The sequence below is a fragment of the Amphiprion ocellaris genome, chromosome 4 (genome assembly GCF_022539595.1).
Source record: "Amphiprion ocellaris isolate individual 3 ecotype Okinawa chromosome 4, ASM2253959v1, whole genome shotgun sequence".
Taxonomy (NCBI): domain Eukaryota; kingdom Metazoa; phylum Chordata; class Actinopteri; family Pomacentridae; genus Amphiprion; species Amphiprion ocellaris.
This window is the reverse complement of record NC_072769.1, coordinates 15,181,416-15,205,087: the sequence shown is the minus strand read 5'-3', so window position 1 is coordinate 15,205,087 and position 23,672 is coordinate 15,181,416. Positions and strand designations below refer to the sequence as shown.

The following is a 23,672-nucleotide window of genomic DNA, read 5'->3' as shown; positions in this document are numbered from 1 at the left end:
GGCGTTTAGTGTCATAACTATTTCTTCAACTAGGCTGTTTACTTTGTCCATCAATACACTTGAATACCAGTAGGATGAGGACGAGTCATACAGAGCCGAGCCAGTTGTGTTTGTCCAAATTATTTGTACATTTTTGATCTTTGAATCTAGATAAATCAATACTAAAGTTTTTTCCCTATTAGTATGAAATTCGATTTCCACATAACCCTAAAGAACGAAACACGTTTATCTTATATGAATCAGTTTGGAGAAGTTATTTTAAAAAATGCTTTATTTATAAAAAGCAGAATAAAAATATTCTAATCATAACTTCAAATCTAAAGGATTACCTGGACTGTGTTCTTGCCTACTAATTTCCACCACTGCTTGTATCACTTCAGTGGAAATGATGCTCCAATAAAATCTTCTGGTCCTGATAACATGCATACCATCTTGAATACACACATTTACTGTACTATTGGCTCCATCCTCCCTTTAGAGGAGCATTGTTATATTCATTTTCTGACTGTTCACATGTTTATTTTCCTTCATGTTCATCCTCTACTATATTTTGTTAGTTAAAAAGTATCCAAAATGCTTTATTATTATGTTCCTGTTAGTTTTGTCTCTGTAATGAGTGCTTGACATATTCTTGACAGTTTCCGTCCCCAGAGTGGGACACTGTAACTCCTGAGGCCAAAGATCTGATCAACAAGATGTTAACCATCAACCCCAGTAAACGCATCACTGCCGCCGAGGCCCTCAAACACCCCTGGATCTGCGTATGTGGCACAAACACACACAAACAGATTCAGATACAGAAATAAAGACTCACATATTGATAATAGTAAACCATCGGAGGTAACAGATTACATAAACGCTGCATTACCTAACTTCCATGAACACACATTAATCCGCAGTTTGTTTGCCCACACAGACACATCTATACATTCCTCCCACCCATTGTTTCCATTCCCTCCTAATCCTCAAATCCTCTCATCTTCCTCCTGCAGCAACGGTCCACTGTAGCTTCCATGATGCACAGGCAGGAGACTGTGGAGTGCCTGAAGAAATTCAATGCCAGGAGGAAACTCAAGGTGAGACTTTTGGCAATCCTTCATGCTTCTATTTATGTAGAACAATCCATCCAGTCACCTTTCTCTCCCCCTCTCTGCCTACCTCACTTCTCAGACTAACTTCTCAGACTAACTTAGAAATGATGACTTGTTCTCTAAAGCCTACAAGTTGCCCTTTTACTGTGCTTCTCTTTTCTTGTGCAAACTTATAATCAACCTTCCTTTGTGTCTCTTCCTTCCTTTCCTGCATTATCATTTCCTCCTTCTTGCCTTCTTTTCCTTCACTGCAGGGAGCGATATTGACCACTTTGCTGGTCACGAGAAACTTCTCAGGTATGTCATTCTAAGCTTGGTGACCAAGACCTGGTTTCCAAAACATATGTTCTACACTAGGAACATTTAGAGCCTTTAATACTGAAGGTTGTTTGGTTAGGTGCACTACGAGAAGTGCATCTTTTTGTACTGAGGCACTACAAAGAAGTTAAAATAGTGTAAAGACTATAATTTTGGGGGAAAAAATGACTATTACTGAATACATTCAGTCTGTTTCTGAGATGATCCAGTCACCTCCCTCTATCTCTCTAGGTGTTGTTCTACTACTCTATCTCTATTTTTGCACTTTGTCATACTTTTTGCATGTTTTTCCTTTCACCTATCTCTAATTTCTCAGGCTGCTGCTAGTCCACTTTCTCTCTTCATTGTACAGTGCAATGCATTAGTGCATTTGTGTCTCTTTATTATTCATCATTTTCTTCTTTTTTCAATTTTCTTTCCTTTTTTTGGTTTGGATTATGGTATCCATTTGAGGTAAGATTTTTGGGATGGCAGGGAAATATGTGGGTCTGGGTCCAACTATACCAAACTAAAGTTGTGATATTTAAGATGTCCTGTTCTTCTAATAGCCAGTCACATATGCATGATTTGGTATTTGAAGAAGCAATTTTTAAAAATCACGCTTGCAAAAGTGCCAATATAAGATCAGAATGAAATTTAAACAAGCACACAGCATGAATTTGAAATGCATTTTGCAGTTTGGGTTCTTTATACCGTGAGAAAATAAAGTGAGAATAAAGAATGGTGGGAGTGTATGTGTGCGTGCCAGAGTTTCAGTGCATGTGTGTGTGTGCAGATGCCAATTTAAGAATGGAGATGGGTAGATTATCTTTTTCACCACCTGCTATATATACACCCAATTAACCACCCACAGTTCAGCCTCACACGTATGAATTAGTATGTAGTACGATAGCACAACTTGCATAAATGATGATGTTATTCGGAGCATTTGCTGCATTGCATTATGGACCTTGCAGTCGGATTTTGCACCTGGAATTTGAAGATAAGCACAGTTGATTGATATGCTTGCTGCATGTTAGTGTAGCCTCAGGTACAAGACTCTGTTTGTGGACTCTCATGCTGAAGTGTTGTCTCTTTCTTTGCTTCTACAGCAGCCAAGAGTTTGCTCAACAAGAAGGCAGACGGCGTTAAGGTGAGCTGCTTTGCACAACGAAGAACATGCTTTGTTTCTTGCATTATGTTTTTGGAACGTTCGGCATCTGAGGAGCCTTACTGATTGTTATTATTATGCATTGTGCACTTAACAACATCATCATTCAGGGACAGTCACTCCAAGTTGTGGGAAATGGTTGTTATTTTCTTAGCTTGATCTCACAGTTGTTTTGCGCCACAGCCAAACCACATTATTTATTTCTGTTTCTGTTCTGCTTTCATCATCCTTTTTTTTAAAAATTCACTGATCTCTTTAGTTTCTCTTCCTGTCGGTATTTCCTGAATTTACCATGTCTCATATTTCCCATAATCATTTAATCTTTTACTGTAGAGGCCCTGGTGTGCTCTATCTTAGTTTCTTTGTGTGTTTGAGGCCCAATCTGAAATCTAACACCTGATGCAGAGGTGCATGTGTGAATGTTTGGTCACATTGTTAGGTATTTCGGTGTGACTGACTAATTCTGTGTGAATGTTTCTCCTACAAGTGAGTGTTGATTTGAAATTGGACCCCTGCATACATTGTTTTGAATCTGTGTCACTGTGTTTGGGTCTCACTCAGGCCTACAAAGTATCATGCTACAAGATCAGTTCCAGGGAGTTTATCCCCCACCATGTGACCCCATCTGATGAAGACATTGGACATTTTAGTCAAAAAAAGAAAGAAGGGACATGGCTATTATGTGAAATTGACTGTATAGTTGGTTTTGTGATTATCAAGGACAAAGACACTGAATGTACAAGTTGCCAGCTCAGATTTTTTATTCCATATTAAACACATAATATGTTGATTTTTGACCAGCACATTCATACAAGGGTCGTGTTGGGAAACGTTTTCATCGACTGCTTTGATGGATGAAGAAAATAATTTAGAAATATCTAGACTGGAGGAGAGCCGATTTCTTAATTGGTTGACTACTGATGTTATTTTACTGTCTTATCTGACAGGGAAGGTGGTCAAAAATAAATTGAAACTGCTTCTCATCACCACATTATTACATCCACTGTTATCTTCTCCCAAATATAGCAGCTTAGAGTTACATCAGAAATGGCTACCTTTGAAGAAAATTGGTTTCAGGAACTAATTTCTTTCTAAGTACCTTTAGCACAGCTCAGTTGATGGTGTTATGGCACTTTCCTCTACATGGACCTTCCTTATATCTAATAAAGTATAAGTCATATTACATAGTGCGCTTTGTAAGATGCACAGATTCCATAATTTGGTCTTATTGTGTTCTGCTAACATCAGATCTTCAGGGCACATGAGTTGGGATGATCGTTTTGAAACTGATGGTAGCCAGGCAGAAAGAGAGGCAGTGAGAGAAAGTGTGAGTGTGTGTTTGAAAAGTGTGTGTCATGTCCCCTCTACACTGCCCCCTGCAGGTCAACAACAAAGCCAACACAGTGACCAGTCCTAAAGACACTGGCCCTGCCCCTGCACTGGTATACACACACAGTCTCATCCACACCCACACCTTCATTCACGAAACATCGATGCCTCCCTCCCTCACATCCCGCTGTGGAGGAGGTACAGGTTCACCCTTTCCACAGGGTCAGATCATTTTCTGTTTGATCTCAGCCTTGCTTGATAAGATTTAAATTCTTAACCAGGTGTGTAAGGATACTGAATAAAGAAATCCAGGGCAGTAATATGAAGTGAAACAGATGTCTAGGCTATCCCTGAATGAAACAGTGTGTAAAAGCTTTTGTGACCACGCAGCATGTCCCAGCTCTAGATAGTTTGGATAAAGCTTCAGACATTTCTAATTCACATGGATGCATTCATTCATCTGAATTTGTAGAGTATGCATGGGGCATATAAACATACAGACCTTGGCTAGTTTGGATTTGCTGCATTCATGCAATGTTAATGTTGGGCTGAAGCAATAAGCCTTTACACATGTTTGGATTGGGGTTTGAGTAGTGTAATCTGTGATTAGGGCAACCTCTACCTCAACCTCTTTGTCCCATTGTATTCTTCCAGACTCCCCCCTCTTCTCTCCTTCCTCTTTCCCCTCCTATACCATGCATGAATTCCCTACATGTCATTAAATATACTTTATCCATTTTGCATATGAGAGTAAAATCAGAGACTTAGAATCTGCACAGGCATTATTTAGAGTTTGTTGCAGACATGGTTTGTCTGTGCATGGCTGTGAGAGGTGTGAGGACACTGGCTCCTTGGCCGTCACTCATTTGCTTGTGCATGGTGTCTGCTGACTGGCTGCTGACGTCAGGCCACATGACTGCTGCTCTGCATGATGTCAAAGGCTTTCTGTCCCCCCATTTGCTGTCAAGTCGATTACGCATGAACAGAGGCACATGACATCTGTCTCTTTAGCTCTCTCTCTCTCTATATCCTCCTTTCTCTCTCCATCATCATGCACACACACACACACACACACACATACATACACGCACTGGCACACACACGAGGCTGCTGATGTTATAATCTAGCGTAATCTGGGTGAGTGATTAGAAGGACTGAGCATGTCATCAAGATCGATTCCACAAAAGCTCAGACATCTGATTACCGAGGCAGGGCAGTGGTGAGGGCTGATGAGAGAAAAGCAGACAGAAAAAAAGACAACAATGCCATGCTGGAGGAGAGATTAAAGCACAAAGAATGAGAAACAAGTGAGCACAGGCCATTGACAAAGGCTTTATTTTTTATTCGCTGTCAGATACATTGTGATAAACAGACAGACAGTCAGACAGATTAAAATCTTCTTAACCTTCAAATTTTGAAAATACACACAAACACATCTGCTTTAACAGTGTCTGTGCCATCATACCTTTTCTGGCGTTCTTTTGTTATTTATAAATTCTCCATCATTTGTTCTCTTCAGGAACCACAGACAACTGTGATTCACAACCCAGTGGATGGAAACAAGGTATAACCACAAAACCACCCTTAGTGTTTTTTTTATTGATAGTTATACTTGATATCAAAACTGCCTGCACTGTAGGTCTTTCCACTGTCCTTACTGTGTGCTGTTATATAATCACTTGTTAATATATGATGCTCTTGGGGCATCTTGGTGGCTTCAGGGTTTTAAGACTCAGCCCAGCCAATGACCTTGTTGCATGTCATTCCTCCTCTCTCTTCTCTTATTTCCTCTTGGCTGTATTGCAATTGAAAAATAAAGGCCAAAAATGCCCCTAAATCTGACTTTGCAAGAGCAGTTGACATTTTAAATGTTTTACTTTGCCCCACATTGGTACTAAAAATACGTATTGCACTACTACATCTTTGTAGATACATGCGGTACATAAACAGAATCTGTGTCTTGCTTTACTCTCTGTCAGGAGTCCGTTGAGAGTGCCAACACCACCATCGAGGATGAAGATGTAAAAGGTATGACAAACCTGTGTTTTTGTCTGTTGTCTGCTTACAGTTCTCACCTACACTAAATGGTTGGAACAGCCAGCCCTCATCGTTTCCAATCAGACTGATCACTGTTTTGTGTTTTTTTTTCTTTATTCTGTTTTGCCATGCAGTTTATAGCAAGTTAACTACCGCAGCTTCCTTGTGGCTGTCAATTCCTCTCGTAAAATGCTGCCCACCCTGTTCTGTTTTTCTCTCTTACCCTCGACTGTGTCATCTCTCCCCCATTTTACGTCTGAGGTTAATACTGAAATTGGTGAAGAATGCCTTTTTTCTGCACGCCTTTTATGTTTTCAGTATAATTAAACATTTCCCCTCTCTACTTTTTTCTTCCCTTTCTTGTGCTTTGTTGAGAATATCGTTTTTTTTTCTCCTCCATATTTCCTATCCTGCCATATATGCTTATCTTTGTCACATACTTCACACCCAATCACACACCCATCCATGCAACCTCTGTCAGCCCTTCGTCTGGGCAGCTTAGTGAGCGGTATCTTGAGTTCTAAGAGCCGTTCCTCACAGATGTCTGACTCAAGACAGACTCCCACCTCCTCATTTCAGAGTAAGTCCCTCCACAATGGGGGAGATGCCCTGTTTTGTTTACCTCCTGTTACCCAGCCATCACTGTAGGATAGTGATTTCTCTGTGTGAAGTGTCTCAAATCCTGTGTTTCTGATGTTCAGATCATTTCCTCGGCTTAGACAACTGGGTGTTTGATGTAGTTTGAGATAATTGCTTCGTCTACTGCACCGACTTTCCCCTTTCCAGCGAAATGAATCCTTTGTTTATGCCCCTCAAACGTTTGCTTCTCCCATTCGATTTATTCCACTGTATTTGTAGAAGATACTGTCCTGCATATGCTTGCTTTGTAAATACAGATGCTCCTGTTACTCCTCGATTTACCTTTTGTTCTGACTTACCCAAACACTGTCTGGCACAGTAAAGAGCTGACTCATATACACACACTCAGCATCATATTTCATGTCTGTAAAGGAAATGACGGTGAAGGACTAATTCTCACATACAGTATTTTTTATTATTTCACATGTCTGTTGTTTCACAAATTAAGTAATTTTTTTAATATCCCCCAGCCTGCACCAATAACAATAAAGGTAACTGTCAATATTACTTAGTTAAAACTGCTTTTGTAGCAAATACTTGCATCTGAGCATTGGTTTGTCTTTGTTCATTTTGAGCTTTGTTGGGTGAAAGAAATCGTGTCATCCTGCATTTTCCTGCCTGATATCACTATTAGTCATGGGAGGCTTTCTTCTTGTTTTGTTACTCAGAGATGAAATACATCAAAAACTTTGTGAAATACTTTTTTGAGCGCCTTCCATTTCTAATAACTTTGAAATCCTGTAAATTTGTAGACTAGAACCCATCTGAAGCTGATTTGATGTCAGATTTTCTTTACCTGCACTCAGACCAACATTTGCCTGAAAATAAAGTACCTACGCAATTTTTTTTTTTACATCAGTTCAGTTGACAATGTTCTGTGATCTTGTGTTGTAGCCCGCAAACAGGAAATTATTAAGGTCACTGAGCAGTTGATTGAGTCTATCAACAATGGAGACTTTGAGGCCTATGCGTAAGTTTCTTTCTCCCTAGGTTTGTAGAGCAACATCTAACTGGCAGTAAGGATTTGTTTACTCCCTTTGCTGATTTTACTGTTTTGCTTTTTCTTTTTTGGTCTAACAGGAAGATTTGCGATCCCGGTCTGACTTCCTTTGAGCCTGAAGCTCTGGGCAACTTAGTGGAAGGACATGATTTCCATCGCTTTTACTTTGAGAATGGTAAGTTCAAGACTGTTCATTATGACTTTATCATAATTAGTCAGTATCATAAATGACAGCCTATATTAAACATTAAAATCTGTATTTTCTAGAACAAAACAAGTAAATTGCCAATTTAAGCATCAGAGTCAACACATTCAACAAATTGAGTGAGAATTTGTCACAAAATAAAATTCTTGCTTATACCACTGTTATCTAGAGCTGTTAAAATGTGTACCAGCCATCGATCTGACTTTGCTCCAAAAGGAGCAGTGAGAGTCGGTTGGTCCTGCACCCAAATTAAACACAGCATTGTGCTCATCAGTTTGTTGAAGGTTTTCCTGCTGCTCTGGAGATTTTAAACAAAAATAAACATGCTTGCTTACATTTGCATGATGTGATGAATGACCTAATACATGAATTGTTTGTTGCCCGTCACAATAAGAACATGTTAAGATTATAATGAGGACTTTATTAAATATGGGCTGGAATGTTTGTTCTAGATCAATATTTATTATCAGTGTTCGGTTGGTGTTTGCCGCTATACTACAAGGGCATGGAATAACCTTGGAGCAAAAAATCACTAATGAATAATGACTGCTATAAATGGCAGAATGTTCTCAGTCTGGGTATATATAGTTCAGACAAACCAGATATGTCCCAGAAACCTCAATCACTTGGCGAGCTTGTGCTTGTCCACCTTCCAACATCAACATATGGACACTGCAGCTCCTCTGTTTTCATATCAATTAGTATTCCAGGAAAGAACTAGTGTTTTGTTTTTGAACAGCTATGCAGCTGTAGTTCTGTATTGGATTAACATAATGAGCATTAATTCTTATCCAACCCAGTACAGGAAGTAAGAAAATATTTTCCACAATATTTATTCAATGTAACATCTGTCTCATTTGCAGCACTGTCCAAAGGGAATAAGCCGGTGCACACCATCCTCCTGAACCCACATGTGCACCTTATTGGGGAGAATGCGGCGTGTATTGCCTATATACGGCTGACCCAGTACATGGATGGCAGCGGCATGCCTCGCACCATGCAGTCTGAGGAAACCCGTGTGTGGCACCGCCGTGATGGAAAGTGGCAGAACATTCACTTCCATCGCTCCGGATCGCCCAGCATCCCATCCCAGTAAGAGACAGTAAGAAATACACAGCAGAAACCTTGATTCATTCAGGTGTGGTCAGCACAATCACCAACATCTCATTCCTCAGTTTGTAGAACAACAAAATGAGACACTCTTGCCGTGGAGCTGTTGCTTTAAAGCAACGTCAATTAAATATGATGTGTGGCACAGCTGCATCATCTGTCCATTGTTTTGTTTTAACCCACCACTGTATTTTATGATCTCAGAACAGTGTTCATGACAACTTACAGTATATATTTACTTATAAATCGATTTACAATGTGAGAATATGACAACAATGTACTGATGCCTTAAGTTAAATTTTTTTTTAACACACACATATGCTGTGAAGTACAAAATAGAGATGATACATAACTGAAATAATGCCGATAGATAGATTTATTTTATTGCAATTGAGTATTTAAACAAAAAAAATCTATATATGTATATATATATATATCTCTATATATATATATATATATATATATCTATATATATATATATATATATATATATATATATATATATATATATATATATTTGTCAGTTCATGATTTACACATTCCAGCTGTGTCACACATCGTTTATACTTTCGCAAAATGACAGCGATTGTACACAGCTGCTCCAGCAAGTTTCCTCTCGCCTCATTTTAGGGATTGAGATACACTTCAAGATGGCACGCTAAGATTGATTTCCAGGTCACAGGCAGGAGGACAGAGGACGGAGGAGGCTTAAAATAGTACTATAAGATGAGCCTAGTGTGCCATCACTGTTGGGTGTGGTTACAGATGCAGCAGAGTACATTTGTGGGCGGACACGTGCTGTGCGCCGCCAGCCACAGAGCTTAATTCAGTTTAATTATCATTAACTATTTAAAATGTGCAAATGAACTAGTTGTTAATTTCAAGGCACATCATTCCACTGTTTTAAGAAATAAGGTATTATATTAAGTTTGATATATATATTTAATATGAGAGACTTTAAGCTCCAACTTCCTCAACTTTTTAATGTTAACATCTAGCCACAGTGCTATTATTAGCCACTGACAGCTCCACTGGTCCACTGTAGTTGAGGTGACAACGCGACAGAAAAGGGTGGCAAGACGGCTGGTAGGTTGAACTGCAGGCTGCTGCCACTTTTTATGTGCACTATCACAGAAGCACCAGGCCTTGAAATATTAAGCAGGACATGACAACCAAGTCACCACAGTATTTTATCAGTATTTGAAACAAGAAATAATGTACATTCAGTCCTTATGTTGAATTTAAATCTTTAAGTTGACATCAACCCTTTTTCTCAGTGTGACTTGTTTTGATTGTACAAGATCCTTCTGAGTAATGAGTATCGGTAGCATAGCTGAGCTTTTAGAAATAACGAATTTTCTTTGCTGATTCAGTTGCTGACTAAATGCAACACTCCTTTATAATTGGAGTCAAAATAATTGCAACAAGCTTGACAACAGTGTTGTCCATGTGCAGCCATCAGTTTCTGTAGCCACACCCAGGTAAGAAAATTACTTGCTACCAGTGTTTCTGGACACACCTCACCATCAGTGAATGATTAATGGTACAACTGCCTTAAAAACCAGAGACAGCAGGGAATTTCGGCATTTTATTGTGGTTACTCTAACGGAAAAGGCAGAAAAGAAAGGTAACAGGTGTACCACCCAAATACCTTGTAGCCAACTCAGCTAGAACAGATTTCATCACCTGTAGTTAGTGAAAGCTAATACTAAAAATAAAACCCGTGAGTTGGGTGAAAACTCTGTGTCCATTTGACTTTTTAAATGTCTCCTGCTGACAAATTTTAAACAAGAGCCCAGTGAAATGGTGCTAAATATTCACTTGATGGCACGGATGCATGATATAATGCTGCTAGTGTAGAAAGGTTAAAAGTTTAAAAAACACATTTCGAAACACCTGTGTGGGTTAGCTGTAGGTGTGTAAGAGCCACTATCAGTAAGTGCCAGTAAAATGCCATTGAACTGTTTGCACAATGGTACTTTGGCAGTCATTAATCACACTTTGCCTTTTCATGATTTTACATGAAAAACTGTCATAGTGGTCTGATAAGCATCTTCATGCTCTGTGTAGATTCACATTTTTGTTGTCTTTCTCTCTCTCTCTTTTTTAATAGTTAATGGAATATCAACCTGTGGTCAAAAAAACAGAAAGAAAAAAAAAAGAAATCCCATCAGCAAACCTAGAGGTGCAGTCAACTAGCCAACCCATGACTGCCCTTTGACCCTTCTATAAGGATACGACATCGCACAGGACACAAGTATTATTACATTTTACTGTTATGGCATTTTATTAATGGACATCATTCGAAACCACCACCAGGTGGCTGCACACTGTATTTGGACATTATGAAACAAACATATTGAGAACATTTTTTTTGTTTGTTTTTTAAGATGTTTTGGTATGCATTTTAAATATAAAATAGAGATGTTTAAAAATCTACTACTGTAACCTCTCCCAAAAATTAGTTATGTATTTTTATGTGTATTTATGTGTGTGCAATTCAAAAACATTTGGAAGATCAGAATGTTAAAATTGAGCTTGCTTTAGTTCTGGTGATGTATATACATTGTGATTGTTGATTTAAAAAACAAACATTGAAATTGCTATTCTTGCTATCAGAGGACTTAAGAGTTTACGTAAAATCCAGTTTATGAGCTACAATTTATGTTTGCTATGAGCTAAGTCATACTGTTTAAATTGTCAGATTTCAACCTATAGTACTAATTTAAATGTAAAGAAAAAGCAGAGCAGCTTACACTTTGCATTGAGATATGTTTGCCTTTATATCAGTGAAATAAGAAATAAGAGAATGTAGCATATATGTAATATAAGAAAATCCAAGACTATTGTGTAGTGCATGGTGGGGGGAGGGGGGTGTTATTGTGAGTAAGATCATATGAAGCTATAATATCTTATGTTTAATTTGTCGATCACTGACTTGTTTGTTTGCCTTTGTTAATGTTGTGCATCAGTCCTGTCCCAAATGTTTCTGCTATCCTCCAGTATCACGGAACTGTTGTAAAAACAATAACACTGTTACGGTTGACATCCAGCGCAATTATTAAAATCTCATATCTAAGAGGAGGAAAAGTAAACTCCTAGTTTGCCGAAGCACCCCTTGCATTTTGTATAAACATGAGAAGAAAATGAGCTCATTTTTTCATAATGTTTGTACTCGTATTGTATGACTGTATGTAGAGTTTCTGTTGTTATTTTATTCTTGTCATACCAGTGTGTTGCTTTGCCAGCTGTATGGAGAAGGTGCAGATGATGAAGATGGAGCAAAGGCACTAGAGTGTCTACCTTCAGTCAGAACAAGTGTTAACCTGATGGTTGGACTAACAAGTCTGGAAGCGTTGCGAAAGCAGGGGATTGAAAAAATGTTGCAGTCAGAGATGGAGAGGGATGAGAGTTGGACTCTAAGAAATGTTGGGATGTCTTCCTCAACGATCAGTGCTTCTGCCGGCCAGTGGTCTCACCACTGCAGGACAATGACAACGTCTTCAACATCAACACCGTTCGCTCTTTTCAACTGGTCTGTCTCTTCTTTTTTAAGGGGGAAAATATGATAAACATTTCTTTTGACGAAACGTATGATGTCAATGCAATGCACCACTCCTTATATGGTGTCTACCTGTTGCCAGCATGGCAATGGATGGCTTAACATGTTTAAGAAATAAATAAATCAGCTAAAAGGTGTGATAATGAATTACTTTTAAGTTGTTTTGTGTCACTGGTTGATTTTTTCTTTCCCCTCCATGAAGAGATGGAAGGGAGCTGCTGTTGACTTCATAAGACTTGAAATACTGGAAACAATTGTGTCATCTTTTTTTTCTGGTTCATTAGACTCATTAAATACACAGGCAGTATATTCTGGTCCAAAAGGAAGTGATGTCTTGTAAATGAAACTGACTTCTTGGAAACACCAGTTGGACTCATGAGTAAACTATTTGGGTTGTAGTTTCAGTAACTCATTGTTATCTGTTGGACAGATAATTACACTGATTATGATCTTGAGACTCACGTGAGTTTATGGTGTATACAAATATATTTAAAGAGTTAAGCACAAGGACTGGTTAGTCATTGATCTCAGTTGATGCTTATATTTCTGTTTAATTTTCTTAAAAAGTGGGGACATCTGGTGGATATCAGTAGAACTTACAGTGTACAATATACTTACCCATTACAACAGAGTAACAACAGATTACATGACTACATCTTTAACCCTTTAGAACCCAGCGTAGCGCCGGCGCTACGTTTTGCATATTGATTTTTGATTGGCTGTAGATTTTAAACCAGATAAGATAGATCGATAATTCTTTTTGCATATAAAATCTGGGGAGTTACACTAACATTTCACACATTCACCAGGTCTCAGAGTGCTTTTTCGTTGCAGTGATGGGTTTGTAAAAATACACAATAAAGCGCACACAACAAAACTCTTTATAAACCAGACCACCGGTATTTGGAGGACTTCTTACGTTGAAATAAGCGTCATCACGTTGTGGCCATGACCTGTCACATGATTCTTATGTGTCCATACCCGAGAGGCTCCCGTCCCCATCAACAGGAAGTGACATGGTTGCCGGGAGTTGTAGTTTTTCAGTCGACAACTACAACTGTAGTTTTCGGCTGGAGCCTGCACAGATACGAGCTCTCACTCGTTTCAGTCCCACTTTTTTTTTTTTTTTTTACAAAAACATTCAGACGCACAGCCCACACACACACCAGACATCCACCCCGGTCCGTGTACGGATCTGGTAATCTGATTTTCCGTTCTGAAACGGGTATTGAAAAACAAAAAATGAGTGTTTATTTGATTTTCATTTTGATACAAAAATTAAAATTGAAATACAAGGCGTTTTTCCTTTTCATGATCAAAAAGGGATATATGATTTTTTTTAAATGCTTTGATTTTCGTTTTATATTTAGAATAACAGGAAAGTAAAATCAGTAAGAGACAAAAAAGGTCCGTTTTTTCATTTTCTGAGACCGGAAGAGGTCATCAGCAAGCGTGGAGCCAATAGACTGTACATATGTTTTTTTTCGTGAGTTTTCATGGTCAAAATGAGAGCTCAGGTGGCCGATCTTAAAATAAATCAATATTGATTTTTTTATAGGGAATTAAAGTTTTGCGAAGCCAGGGGGCGGGACTACTTGATTGACAGTCCGGTCTGGAATGATTGACAGGTCCTATGGAGGAGGCAGCAGAGACTCTGTTCTCCTCGTTTGGATTAATTCTGATATAATAACTGTTGGTTTATTTATTGGTGGAGCAGCAGAACATTTTCCACAGACAGTTTTCCTGCCCGTTGGCTTGTTTTAACCAGTTTTCTACCTTCGGCTGATTCTACCAGCAGACACTGAAAGGACTCTGATAGTTCGGTAAGTCAATGTTTATTTTCGTATCGGTGCCGCTTTTAATGCACTTTATATGCAGCTTTACTGTCAGATGTAATGTGTGCCATGCACTCCAGATGTTGGTGGAGTTTATTTCAGTGTGTGTTGACCAGAGAAGAAAGTTAGCATAGTAAATATTAGCTTTAATGTTAGCGATGCTAACCGAGCTAGCTGCTCAGTCTTAGCCTGATTAAAGCTAACGTAGCATCAAGCTAATGTGTTGAGTTTCATGTAAACAGCTGAAGTGTGTTGTGTTCCTGTCATGTGGTTCATTAAGTTCATAAAACTGTGGCTGGTTGACATTAATGTAACGTTCAGGAAACTTGAATGTGATTAAAACAGTAACGTTAATGTTCTAGTTGTCAGTAATCAGCTTTAATTTGACACTAAAACAGACTGTGATAGTTTTAAATGACATCAGTTTCATTAATTTGTTGAAAATTGTCTCATTTGTTGTTGTTGCTGATTCATTAAAAGCAGATGATCCATGTTGAAGATACGTTTAGTTATAGTATCAGAAGTACAAGAAGGAAAATGGAAGTTTAGTTCTGCTACATCAAAGATTTCAGGATTAAAATAACTAAATGAGCCTTTATGCCTCAAACTTTATTTTTACATTAAAGAAATAATGAAATAATCACAAGTAATAAAAATATAAATAGCAGAGAAAACCTGAGAGAATAATTTCCTGAAAAGTCTGTGAAGGAAAAGCAGCTTTTTATCCTGAAAGATCAGAATCTGCTCCAACATCTGCATCTGACAGCATCAAGTCAACCAGAAAGAAAAGAAAAAAGAAAATGACTTCTTTCTGATCACATCTGTTCCGCTGCTCACAGTCCGCTGCTGCTCAGATTCTTCACATTTATAGTCCACTTTTAAAAGTTCAGCGGACAGGTGTTCTGCTTTGGAGTGTGACGATGTCGTCGGTGATGTGGAGAGTGAAGTTTCCGTTTCACCCACAGCATGCTTTAGGGCAGCCGGGTCGGACTTGATGTTTGAAATACTGACCGACAGCTCAGATTTAACTGTCTGTAGTTCCGTTTTGATGGGTGTTAAACTTTCACTCAAAGCCGCCAGGAGCTGGGTCTTTAAAATAACCGCCGTCTCATTACAGAGTGAAAGTAGCAGTTCCTCCTTAAGGTCAGAGATTGCAGCATCTGAGGGCCTCTTCAAAAGAAGACATAGTTGATGAAGGCGTTCTGGAGCAGGACCAGAAAGACCACGACCAAGCAGCCTTGAGATCTTAGGCAGCGTCTCCCTCAGGTGGGTGTCAACGGTGTTCACGGTCAGGTCTGTGGTAATCCTGTCAAAAAACAAAACAGAAAAAAATCTAGATTATAAATCAACATGTAACCAAAGCACTCTGTGTATAATGCCATAGTATAGGATGTAGTTCAGAAAATGTCAAAGTATAGTACTCCCCCATGCCCTCCGTGACTGCACCAACCTCACCACATTTAAATCCCTTTTAAAGACTCACCTTTTTAGATTTGCTTTCCTTAAGTGATTCTGTATTTTATCTTGAACTTGATTTACTATTTATTGATTTTAATTAACTGTTTTGTTTTATCTTATTGTATTTTATGTACAGCGTCTTTGAGTTATTGGAAAAGCGCTTTATAAATAAAATTTATTTTTATTATTATTATTATTATTATTATTATTATTATTATTATTATTATTATTATTATTATTATTATTCGTATACTTTTCAAAAATAACATAGTATGGCCTGTAGTTCATAGTATAGCATGTCGGCAAAAAAACCCAACTGATTATTATGTGGTTCAAAAAGTGCAAAATGATAGGATGTTGCCTGAAATTGTCATGTATGATATGTGGTTCAAAAAATGTCATAGTGCAGTATATTGTCAAAATAGTATGTTTTTCAACAAAACATCAGAGTATATGTCATCTAAAAAATGCCATAGACTAATATTTCATTGCGCAAATAAAAGTATAGTAATTTTTAAAAGTGTTCAAATGTTGCTAAAAAACAAAAAAACTAAAACAAAAAAAATGTCATAGTAATATGTCAATTTAAAAAGCCTATAGTATAGAGTGTCGCCCAACAAACGTCATAGTATAGCCTGTCGCTCTAAAAACATCATAGTATAGCCTTTGGTCCACAAAACGTTGTTTTGTCCCCGCTGTCTGAAGTAGGTGAGGAGCAACACCAAAACAGTCCAAACGCTGGTTTCCAGAGGGTTAGACGAGTATTTATTTGAAAGTGTAAGTTTACAACAACACAACATGTGAGGGGGTTAAAAGCAAATGGGTGATAGTAAAATAAAAATAAATAAACAGAACTAAAAGTAAACTTCACGTTGACATTGATGGGCATTCCAACCAGGAACAAAGTAAAAGATAATCAATATGAAAAAAAAAACTCTTCCTGTTCACCTCTTCAAGCCCAAAAACACACCGCAGTAGCACCCTAAACTAAAACTACCAATTGGTTTCCTGTTTTCCTTTCTGAACAATTCAAAGGTCCCTCTCTATCTCCACACAGATCCACCAACCACTGGAACACATCTCCAAAGTTCTGCCGGGCCAGCTCAGCTTCCCCTCAGAAGAAGTGCTGCCACCTGCCAGATGAAGGAGCCTTTTGAGAGGCAGCTGGCATCGTGATTGGACTGTACTTTGGTCTGTTCCAGTCCAGCTTCAGCTCCAGAGACGGCAGGCGGGACGAGTCAACGGAGGCCGGGTGGATGAAGGCATGAAGCTGAGTACAATCCAGAAAACAACAGAGGAAGAAACAAACATAGTGTATACATCATATACTGTATAAAAGACACATCCACTGTAGAATTGTAGTAATTGTGGGCTGACTGATTTACTGATTATCAGTATTTTATTTTTTACTGATTTACGGTAATAAATACATTTAAAAATGGCGCTACTTTGGCTCTGAACCTTAATCTACCTGTGGTCGCTCTGTCTTCTGGAGTGATTTGATTGGTTATACGTCACGAATAAAACTCCTTTAACTTAACATCTGTAAACAAAACAAAAACGTATCAACAAAGTTTTCTGTTAAAGTTTGTGTTCTTCTAAGTTTAACTCCAAGATTTTAAATACTTTCATTTACTGCAAATGAATATCGACTCCAAATGTCTCAGTAATAATCATTATCAGCCTTAAAAACCCACAAAACACCCCTCTATACTCGACCACACTTAGTACAGTCCGGTTCCCCCTTCTATAAATCTGCTTGGAATCGTCCACTTCCTGTTTGTCAAAGTGGCCTTCTACCTGGACAGGTTTTGTTGGAGCTCATGCAGCAAACATTTTGGGTAACTGCACTTTAATATGGATGGATGACACTGAATTAGAGTCTGTTTTAATGAGACTGAGTTAAGATGTGTAGCTCTGTCATTAAATAGGAAATTATTTCTCAGAATTCACAGAGGAAAGTCTGAAATGTTTGCTAGGTTAGCGTCCCACATGTTCTTTGGCTCAGCTAAAGCTAACTCTCTCCAGCTTGTGGATCTCTTGAGTTGCTTGTTGTTAAAATATCTTGCTGTAGGTGCTGAAGCTCAGAAAGTCTGACATGTTTGTTCAAAATAAGCTCATTCTCAAGTCTTATCTGAACTGTCCTCTTTTGTTTGAACTTTCCCTAAACTTAGGAGTTAATGACAGAGCAGCACATCCAGACTCAGTCTCATTTATGTAGAGATTAAACTTCAGTGTCATTCATTGATGTTAAAGTGCAGTTTTTCAAATGTTTGTTGCACATGCTCCCGACCAAACCAGTCCAGGTGGAAGACAATGTGAAGAGAAAGCTCCAGAGGATGAATATCACACATTTACGTTGGAAATAAATGTCCTTTAATTAGACATTGTCATGTAAAAGTTGGATTTCCCTTTAATGATGTTCAAATCTTTGTTTTGTTGATGTTTGTTTCTAAATGTTTTCTGACACTCGGCCCCAAAGATTGAAACCTTCTACGGCTCACAAGCTGCAACAATTCACACATTATCAACTATCTTTCTGACTAAACTAAGATAAAAAGTGAAAAACTGCCTGATTCCTGCATCATGAATGTAAATCTTTTTGGGTTTTATGACAGTAAACTGAATATATTTGGGTTTGACATTTTATAAACCAAAACAAGAAATGAATACTGGAGAAAACAATCAATAGATTAATGGTAAAAGAAAATGTGTTTTCCAACATATATGGCTGAATTACTCCAACATTACAAGATACATACAATTTGAATTCATTTTATTCATATAATGCCAATTAAAGGTCAAATTGTCTCAAGACACTTTATTTTTATATTTTTTGTCATATTTAAAATATGACAAAGTAAGAAATTTAAACCGCTTGACTAATCCCAATTTATTATTTGGTTTTTAAGAGACTAATCGACAACTAAAATAACTTTCTCCACTAAAACTAATAAACATGAGGTCAAATAGAAGGAAGAGTTTTAAATACTGCAGTCCCACGATGACAAGAATAAAGTTTATCAACAAAAACTAAATCTGCTGGTGGATTCCATTAAAGTCCTAATAAATGATAATAAAGTGTGATACTAAAGGTTTGTGGTGCTAAAAATGTCAAAGATATCAAGTTGAACATCTGGATGGAGGTTGATAAAAGTTGACCTCCCTTCATTTCTCTGGAGCAACTCCATGGATTTTATGGATGGTGGTTAAAGACCTGCTCTTCTAGTCGTCTTCCTTCTAGTCGCTGTAAAAAGTCAGTCCATCCTGGCCGACTTCAACACCTCTTCATGACAACTTGTTCTGCCTCAGACCTGGTGGAAACTCCAGAAACTCGGGAAAACCCGTGGAGACTCGAAGAACTCGTGGAGACTCGAAGACCTCGTCGGGCGGGGGAAGGTGTGGTGGGCGGTGGGGGGAGGTGGGGAGTAGAGGGGGGAGGCCGCCACCCACCTCCCCGCCCACCTCCCCGCCTACTCTCCGCCCTGACTCCACCCAGACTCCGCCTTTGCTCCACCCATGTGGTCACTTCAGAAACTACGATGTCAAAGGGACGACGAATTTATTTCTTTTTATCTGATCTGTAGCTCAGTGAGTTAAGGATTCGCCTATGGAGCTGCAGGTCGCTGGTTCAAGACCAGACACTTCTTAAATTTTATCAAAATCCTGACAAAGACAAACAAAGAAAATTGCCAGTGGCGGGTCTTGAACCTGCGACCTTCCACTCTGTAGTCTCTCTTCTTATCCCCCTGAGCTATTCGCTCAGATACTAATTCTTCTTTTTTTTGCGCATTTATCATCTAGTTTTTGTCGTTTTCGAGTTTTTTTTTTAACTCGAGTCTCGACTCGACCGTTTTTCTCAGGAGGTTGGACTTCAGCCTTTGTGCTGGAGGGTGGAACCCTCAGTTCCAAGACTTTCCAAAGCCTCCAGACCTCCCGAGTCCTCAGGACCTGAGCTTTCACACAGTCTGAGGGCTGAAATTTTCTAAGTCCCACAGTAGTTCTCTGTTAGATTGAACCTTCAGACAGTCTGAGGGCTGAAGTTTTAAAAGTTTCTCAGTAGTTCCCTGTTAGTTTGAACCTTTCGACAGTCTGAGGACTGAAAACCTCGAAGCTCTTGAGTACTTCTCTGTTAGTTTGAACCTTCAGACACTCTGAGGACTGAAGTTTTAAAAGTTTCTCAGTACTTCTCTGTTAGTTTGAACTTTCTGGTTAACAGAAGCCTTAAAACTTGTGACCATGAGTCTTGATTTCACATTTAGACCATCGATCTGGGTTCTTCTCAGACCTTCACCTGTGGGTTTTTTAGAAATCCTGAACAAACTTTGATTCTCTTCACTGAACAGTAAAGTTTATGGAGATCAGAAGGTAACATTAGTTTGATCAATGCCTTCAACTACTAGTAGACTTTATCTGGAAAGCAGTTTTCTGAAATGAGTTCTTAGTAAATCTGTCCACAATCAAACCAAGAACATAGAAAGAAAGCAACAACTTGATGTTTTCGTTTCAGACTAGAAAACACTTTTAGACTTTTATCTGTTTTTGCTCTTTTGATCATTTTATTGTTTCTTGTTTAATTTGATCTTCTAAAGTTTAACTGGTGTCTTTTCAAATGTTTTGTCTTTAGTTTGATTCTTCTTAAATGTTTAGTTTTGCTTTTTTCTCACCTTTTATTCTTTTCTAATGTCTGATTTGATTTCCAAATGTTTTTGTCTTTTGTCTTTTGTCCAAATGTCTTTATAATGTTTAATTGTTGTTTTTTTCAAATGTTTTATTGGCTTGTTTGAAAAATTTCCTTTTCTTTCCCCGTGTTTAATTTTTCAATTAACTCTTTAAGGTTTTTCTTTTTAAATGTTTTACCACCTTTTAATGTTTAATTTTCTTTTTAAATGCTTCATTGTATTTTCTGTTTAATTCCAATTTAAAGTTTTATTGTCTTAAAGATTTAATTTTCTAATTAAACATTTAATTTTTAATTCAATGTTTTGTCTTTTTAAAGGTTTAATAATCTAATTTAATGTTTTGTATGTTTAAAAAATGTTTAATATTCTTGTTTAATTTTAGTTTTTAAATGTTTAATTATTTAAATATTTCATCTTTAATGTTTCATATTTAAAAAAAAAACCTAACCCTTAATTTCATAATTACATGTTTTGTATGTTCTGTTTAATTATTTAATTAAATATTTTGTGTTTAATATAATTAATTATATTAAACACAACACATATATAATATTAATTTTCTTTTTAAAAGTTTTGTATTACATTTTTTCCCTTTGATTTAATTGCTTTTTTTAAAACATAGTTTATTTCTTTAATCTTCTTTTTCTGTCAAGATTTTAACCTCAACCTTAGAAATGAAACAAACCTTAAATCACAATGAAAATACTTCTGTTGTCACAATCATGAGTTAGTCAATTATTCAGTTTATCAATTCAGCTTTATTTGTTTAGCACCTTTCACACAGATGACAAAACTAAACAAGCAAAGAGAAAAAACTATGCTAAAACTATGATTAAAACTCAACAACATTTAATAATAAAAAAAAATAAAATTAAAAAAAAGATTTAACATGGTAATTAAATATGTTGTGTCCAGGGGATGGAGGGAGTTTATTGAAGTCTTCTTGGGCTCACATGGAAAATCATTTAAAATATAAACTTGATATTTAGTCTAAGGAAACTGCAGAGCGACAGAAGAACCAACAATATCTCCTGTTTTCTCCTTTAATGAGTCGACTCTTTTTGTGCTTTCAGACCAAAGAACTACAGACTCTTCACAACCTGCTCAAACTCTTGGTACAGGACCTCACCACACGGGTCAAAAAGGTTTCCTTCTCATTTCTACTCTGAAGCTCACCTTCTCCTGCTCAAACTGCTGACAAATGTTTCTGCTGCTCTAAAGTCTGGTCTCCAGAACTTCCTAAAACCTCTCAAAGTCTCTTCTGCTGCAGGTTGCTTTGTAGAACTGTTGCAGAAAACCTCACTAAACCACATGGAGGGGCCTCAAGATAGTCGTCCAAATGAAACCATACAAAAACCAAACTAGCACAACCCAAACTCTAAAGTCTCCTGCAGCCTACCAGAGAACCTCTGAGAACAGAGAATCAGGACAGGAACTCTTACCTTCTGGACAACCAACGCTGGTTCACAAACAAGAATACAGAATGTGTCTGACCAAAAACCTCCGAAGACTCACTACAGCCAAGATAAAGACACAACTCAGCTGCACCAAATCCACTAATCACTGCACACATTAGGACCATGTGCTAACTGTGGCTAAAGAAACACATTTACCAAGACAACTATCCAGTACAAAGCCCTAAAACACACCAAGAAACACATCAAAGACAATTTTACTGCTGGAAGCTGCAAGCCAACGCCTAAAGAACAAACTACAGCAATGGAGCCAAACCCGGTTCAGTGGTGAATAGAAGCAGAGGAAATGTTTGGCTGCAGCTAAATAAAGCAGGAAGACACTGAGCTGCTCAGGTGTTCCTGATAACACCAAGCAGCCACCTGGACAGCCAATAGGAACACAGCTTACTGGGAGTCCAGAGGGCTGGCTTAGTGAAGGAAATTTAGTTTAAAGTTGAAGCAGAAAGTTAACAAAGAAAGTTGAAAACCACCTTCTGATACCTGAAATCTCTGAGTTTTCACACAAAGAACGCCTGAACATGTCAAACTGGTTACATAGTAGAACCATCATTGTAAAAACATCATAGTATGGTGTGTTGCTCAAAAAACATTACGACCCGGCTGTCTAGGGTCGCCGAGGAGCAACACAAAAACAGGACAAATGCTGGTTTCCAGGGGGTTAGGCGGCTATTTATTTGAAAGAGGAAGTTTACAACAACACATGTGAGCAGAAAAATCACAAAGTCTGTCTTTAGTTCAGCTGAAAATATTAGTTTTTGTCTTTTTTTATTGACCAAACTTTTCAGGAAGTAGATGAAGAATAATTAAAGCTCTCATGTAGAAGTCCAACTTATTTTGGATCCTTGTGGAGAGTTTAATCTTAGAGTTTGTACAGCTGTTGAGTTTTTAGAGTCACATGGATTGTTTTGTCATTTAATAACCGAGTCCTGAAATAAAATTACAGTTGTGGATTTCTGTCATTTAGTCTGGACTAAACAAATAACAGCAACATAAATCTCAAACGTCATTATGAGGAGTCTGGATTGAGGTTTCTCACTTGATAATGATCAAAACATGAAATTTAGGTCGATTTAAAGGAATATTCCACCTTAAATCTTTGAATGTTGACCTAAAAGGTTGGTTTCAGGAAGTATTCCACCTACAAGGTCCTCACACATCCACCTTAAAGGAACATTCCACCAAAAACCCTTGGACATGCACCTAAAATGTTGGTTTAACCGAGTATTCCATCCAAAATCCTCAAAGAGACCTGAGGGGCTGGTTAAAAGGAATATTCCACCTAAAACCCCAAATATAGACCCCAAATGGCGGTTTAGAAAAAATCCTTCAATGTAGACCAAAAAAGTTAGTATGGAGGAATATTCCACCTGAAATGTAGACCTGAGAAGTTGGTTTGGAAGAATATACCATCCTAAACATCCTTAAATGTAGACTAAAAGACGGTTTGGAAGAAAATTCCACCTAAAATCCTCCAATGTAGACCTAAAAGGTGAGTTTAATGGTATATTCCACCTAAAATTCACAACTGTAGACCTTGGAGGATGGTCTGATGGTATATTCCACCCAACATCCTTAAACATAAACTTAAAAAGTTCATTCAAAGGAATATTCCACCTAAAATCCTTCAATGTAGACCAAAAAAATCTTGGTGTAAAGGAGTATTACACCTTAAATGTAGACCTAAAGGATGGTTTGGAGTAATATTCTACTCTAAAATCTTCCAATGTAGACCTAAAGGATGGTTTGGAGTAATATTCTACTCTAAAATCTTCCAATGTAGA

The 23,672-nt window shown here is 37.8% G+C and overlaps 1 protein-coding gene and 1 long non-coding RNA gene across 16 annotated transcripts in view; both read left to right on the top strand.

The window, feature by feature from the left end:
• camk2d2 (calcium/calmodulin-dependent protein kinase (CaM kinase) II delta 2) overlaps positions 1–12,588 on the top strand; it is a 38,997-nt gene extending 26,409 nt beyond the window's left edge. The window contains exons 10-22 of one of the 15 annotated variants that reach the window (XM_035947648.2): positions 639–761; positions 993–1,076; positions 1,346–1,388; positions 2,501–2,541; positions 3,942–4,001; positions 5,408–5,452; positions 5,868–5,916; positions 6,407–6,505; positions 7,035–7,055; positions 7,459–7,534; positions 7,645–7,739; positions 8,633–8,871; positions 10,993–12,588. In XM_035947648.2, the coding sequence (XP_035803541.1) occupies positions 639–761; positions 993–1,076; positions 1,346–1,388; positions 2,501–2,541; positions 3,942–4,001; positions 5,408–5,452; positions 5,868–5,916; positions 6,407–6,505; positions 7,035–7,055; positions 7,459–7,534; positions 7,645–7,739; positions 8,633–8,865 (969 nt within the window). In that variant the 3' untranslated portion in view covers positions 8,866–8,871; positions 10,993–12,588. The remainder of the gene's footprint in view (positions 1–638; positions 762–992; positions 1,077–1,345; positions 1,389–2,500; positions 2,542–3,941; positions 4,002–5,407; positions 5,453–5,867; positions 5,917–6,406; positions 6,506–7,034; positions 7,056–7,458; positions 7,535–7,644; positions 7,740–8,632; positions 8,872–10,992) is intronic. The other 14 variants (XM_035947649.2, XM_035947647.2, XM_035947650.2 and 11 more) reach the window with 14 other exon arrangements.
• A 1,372-nt stretch (positions 12,589–13,960) lies between these two features.
• LOC129348738 (uncharacterized) lies at positions 13,961–18,119 on the top strand. Its single transcript, XR_008601401.1, has 3 exons — positions 13,961–14,264; positions 15,394–15,542; positions 16,792–18,119. It is a non-coding gene; the product is annotated as an uncharacterized LOC129348738 (long non-coding RNA).
• The last annotated feature ends 5,553 nt before the right edge of the window (positions 18,120–23,672 follow it).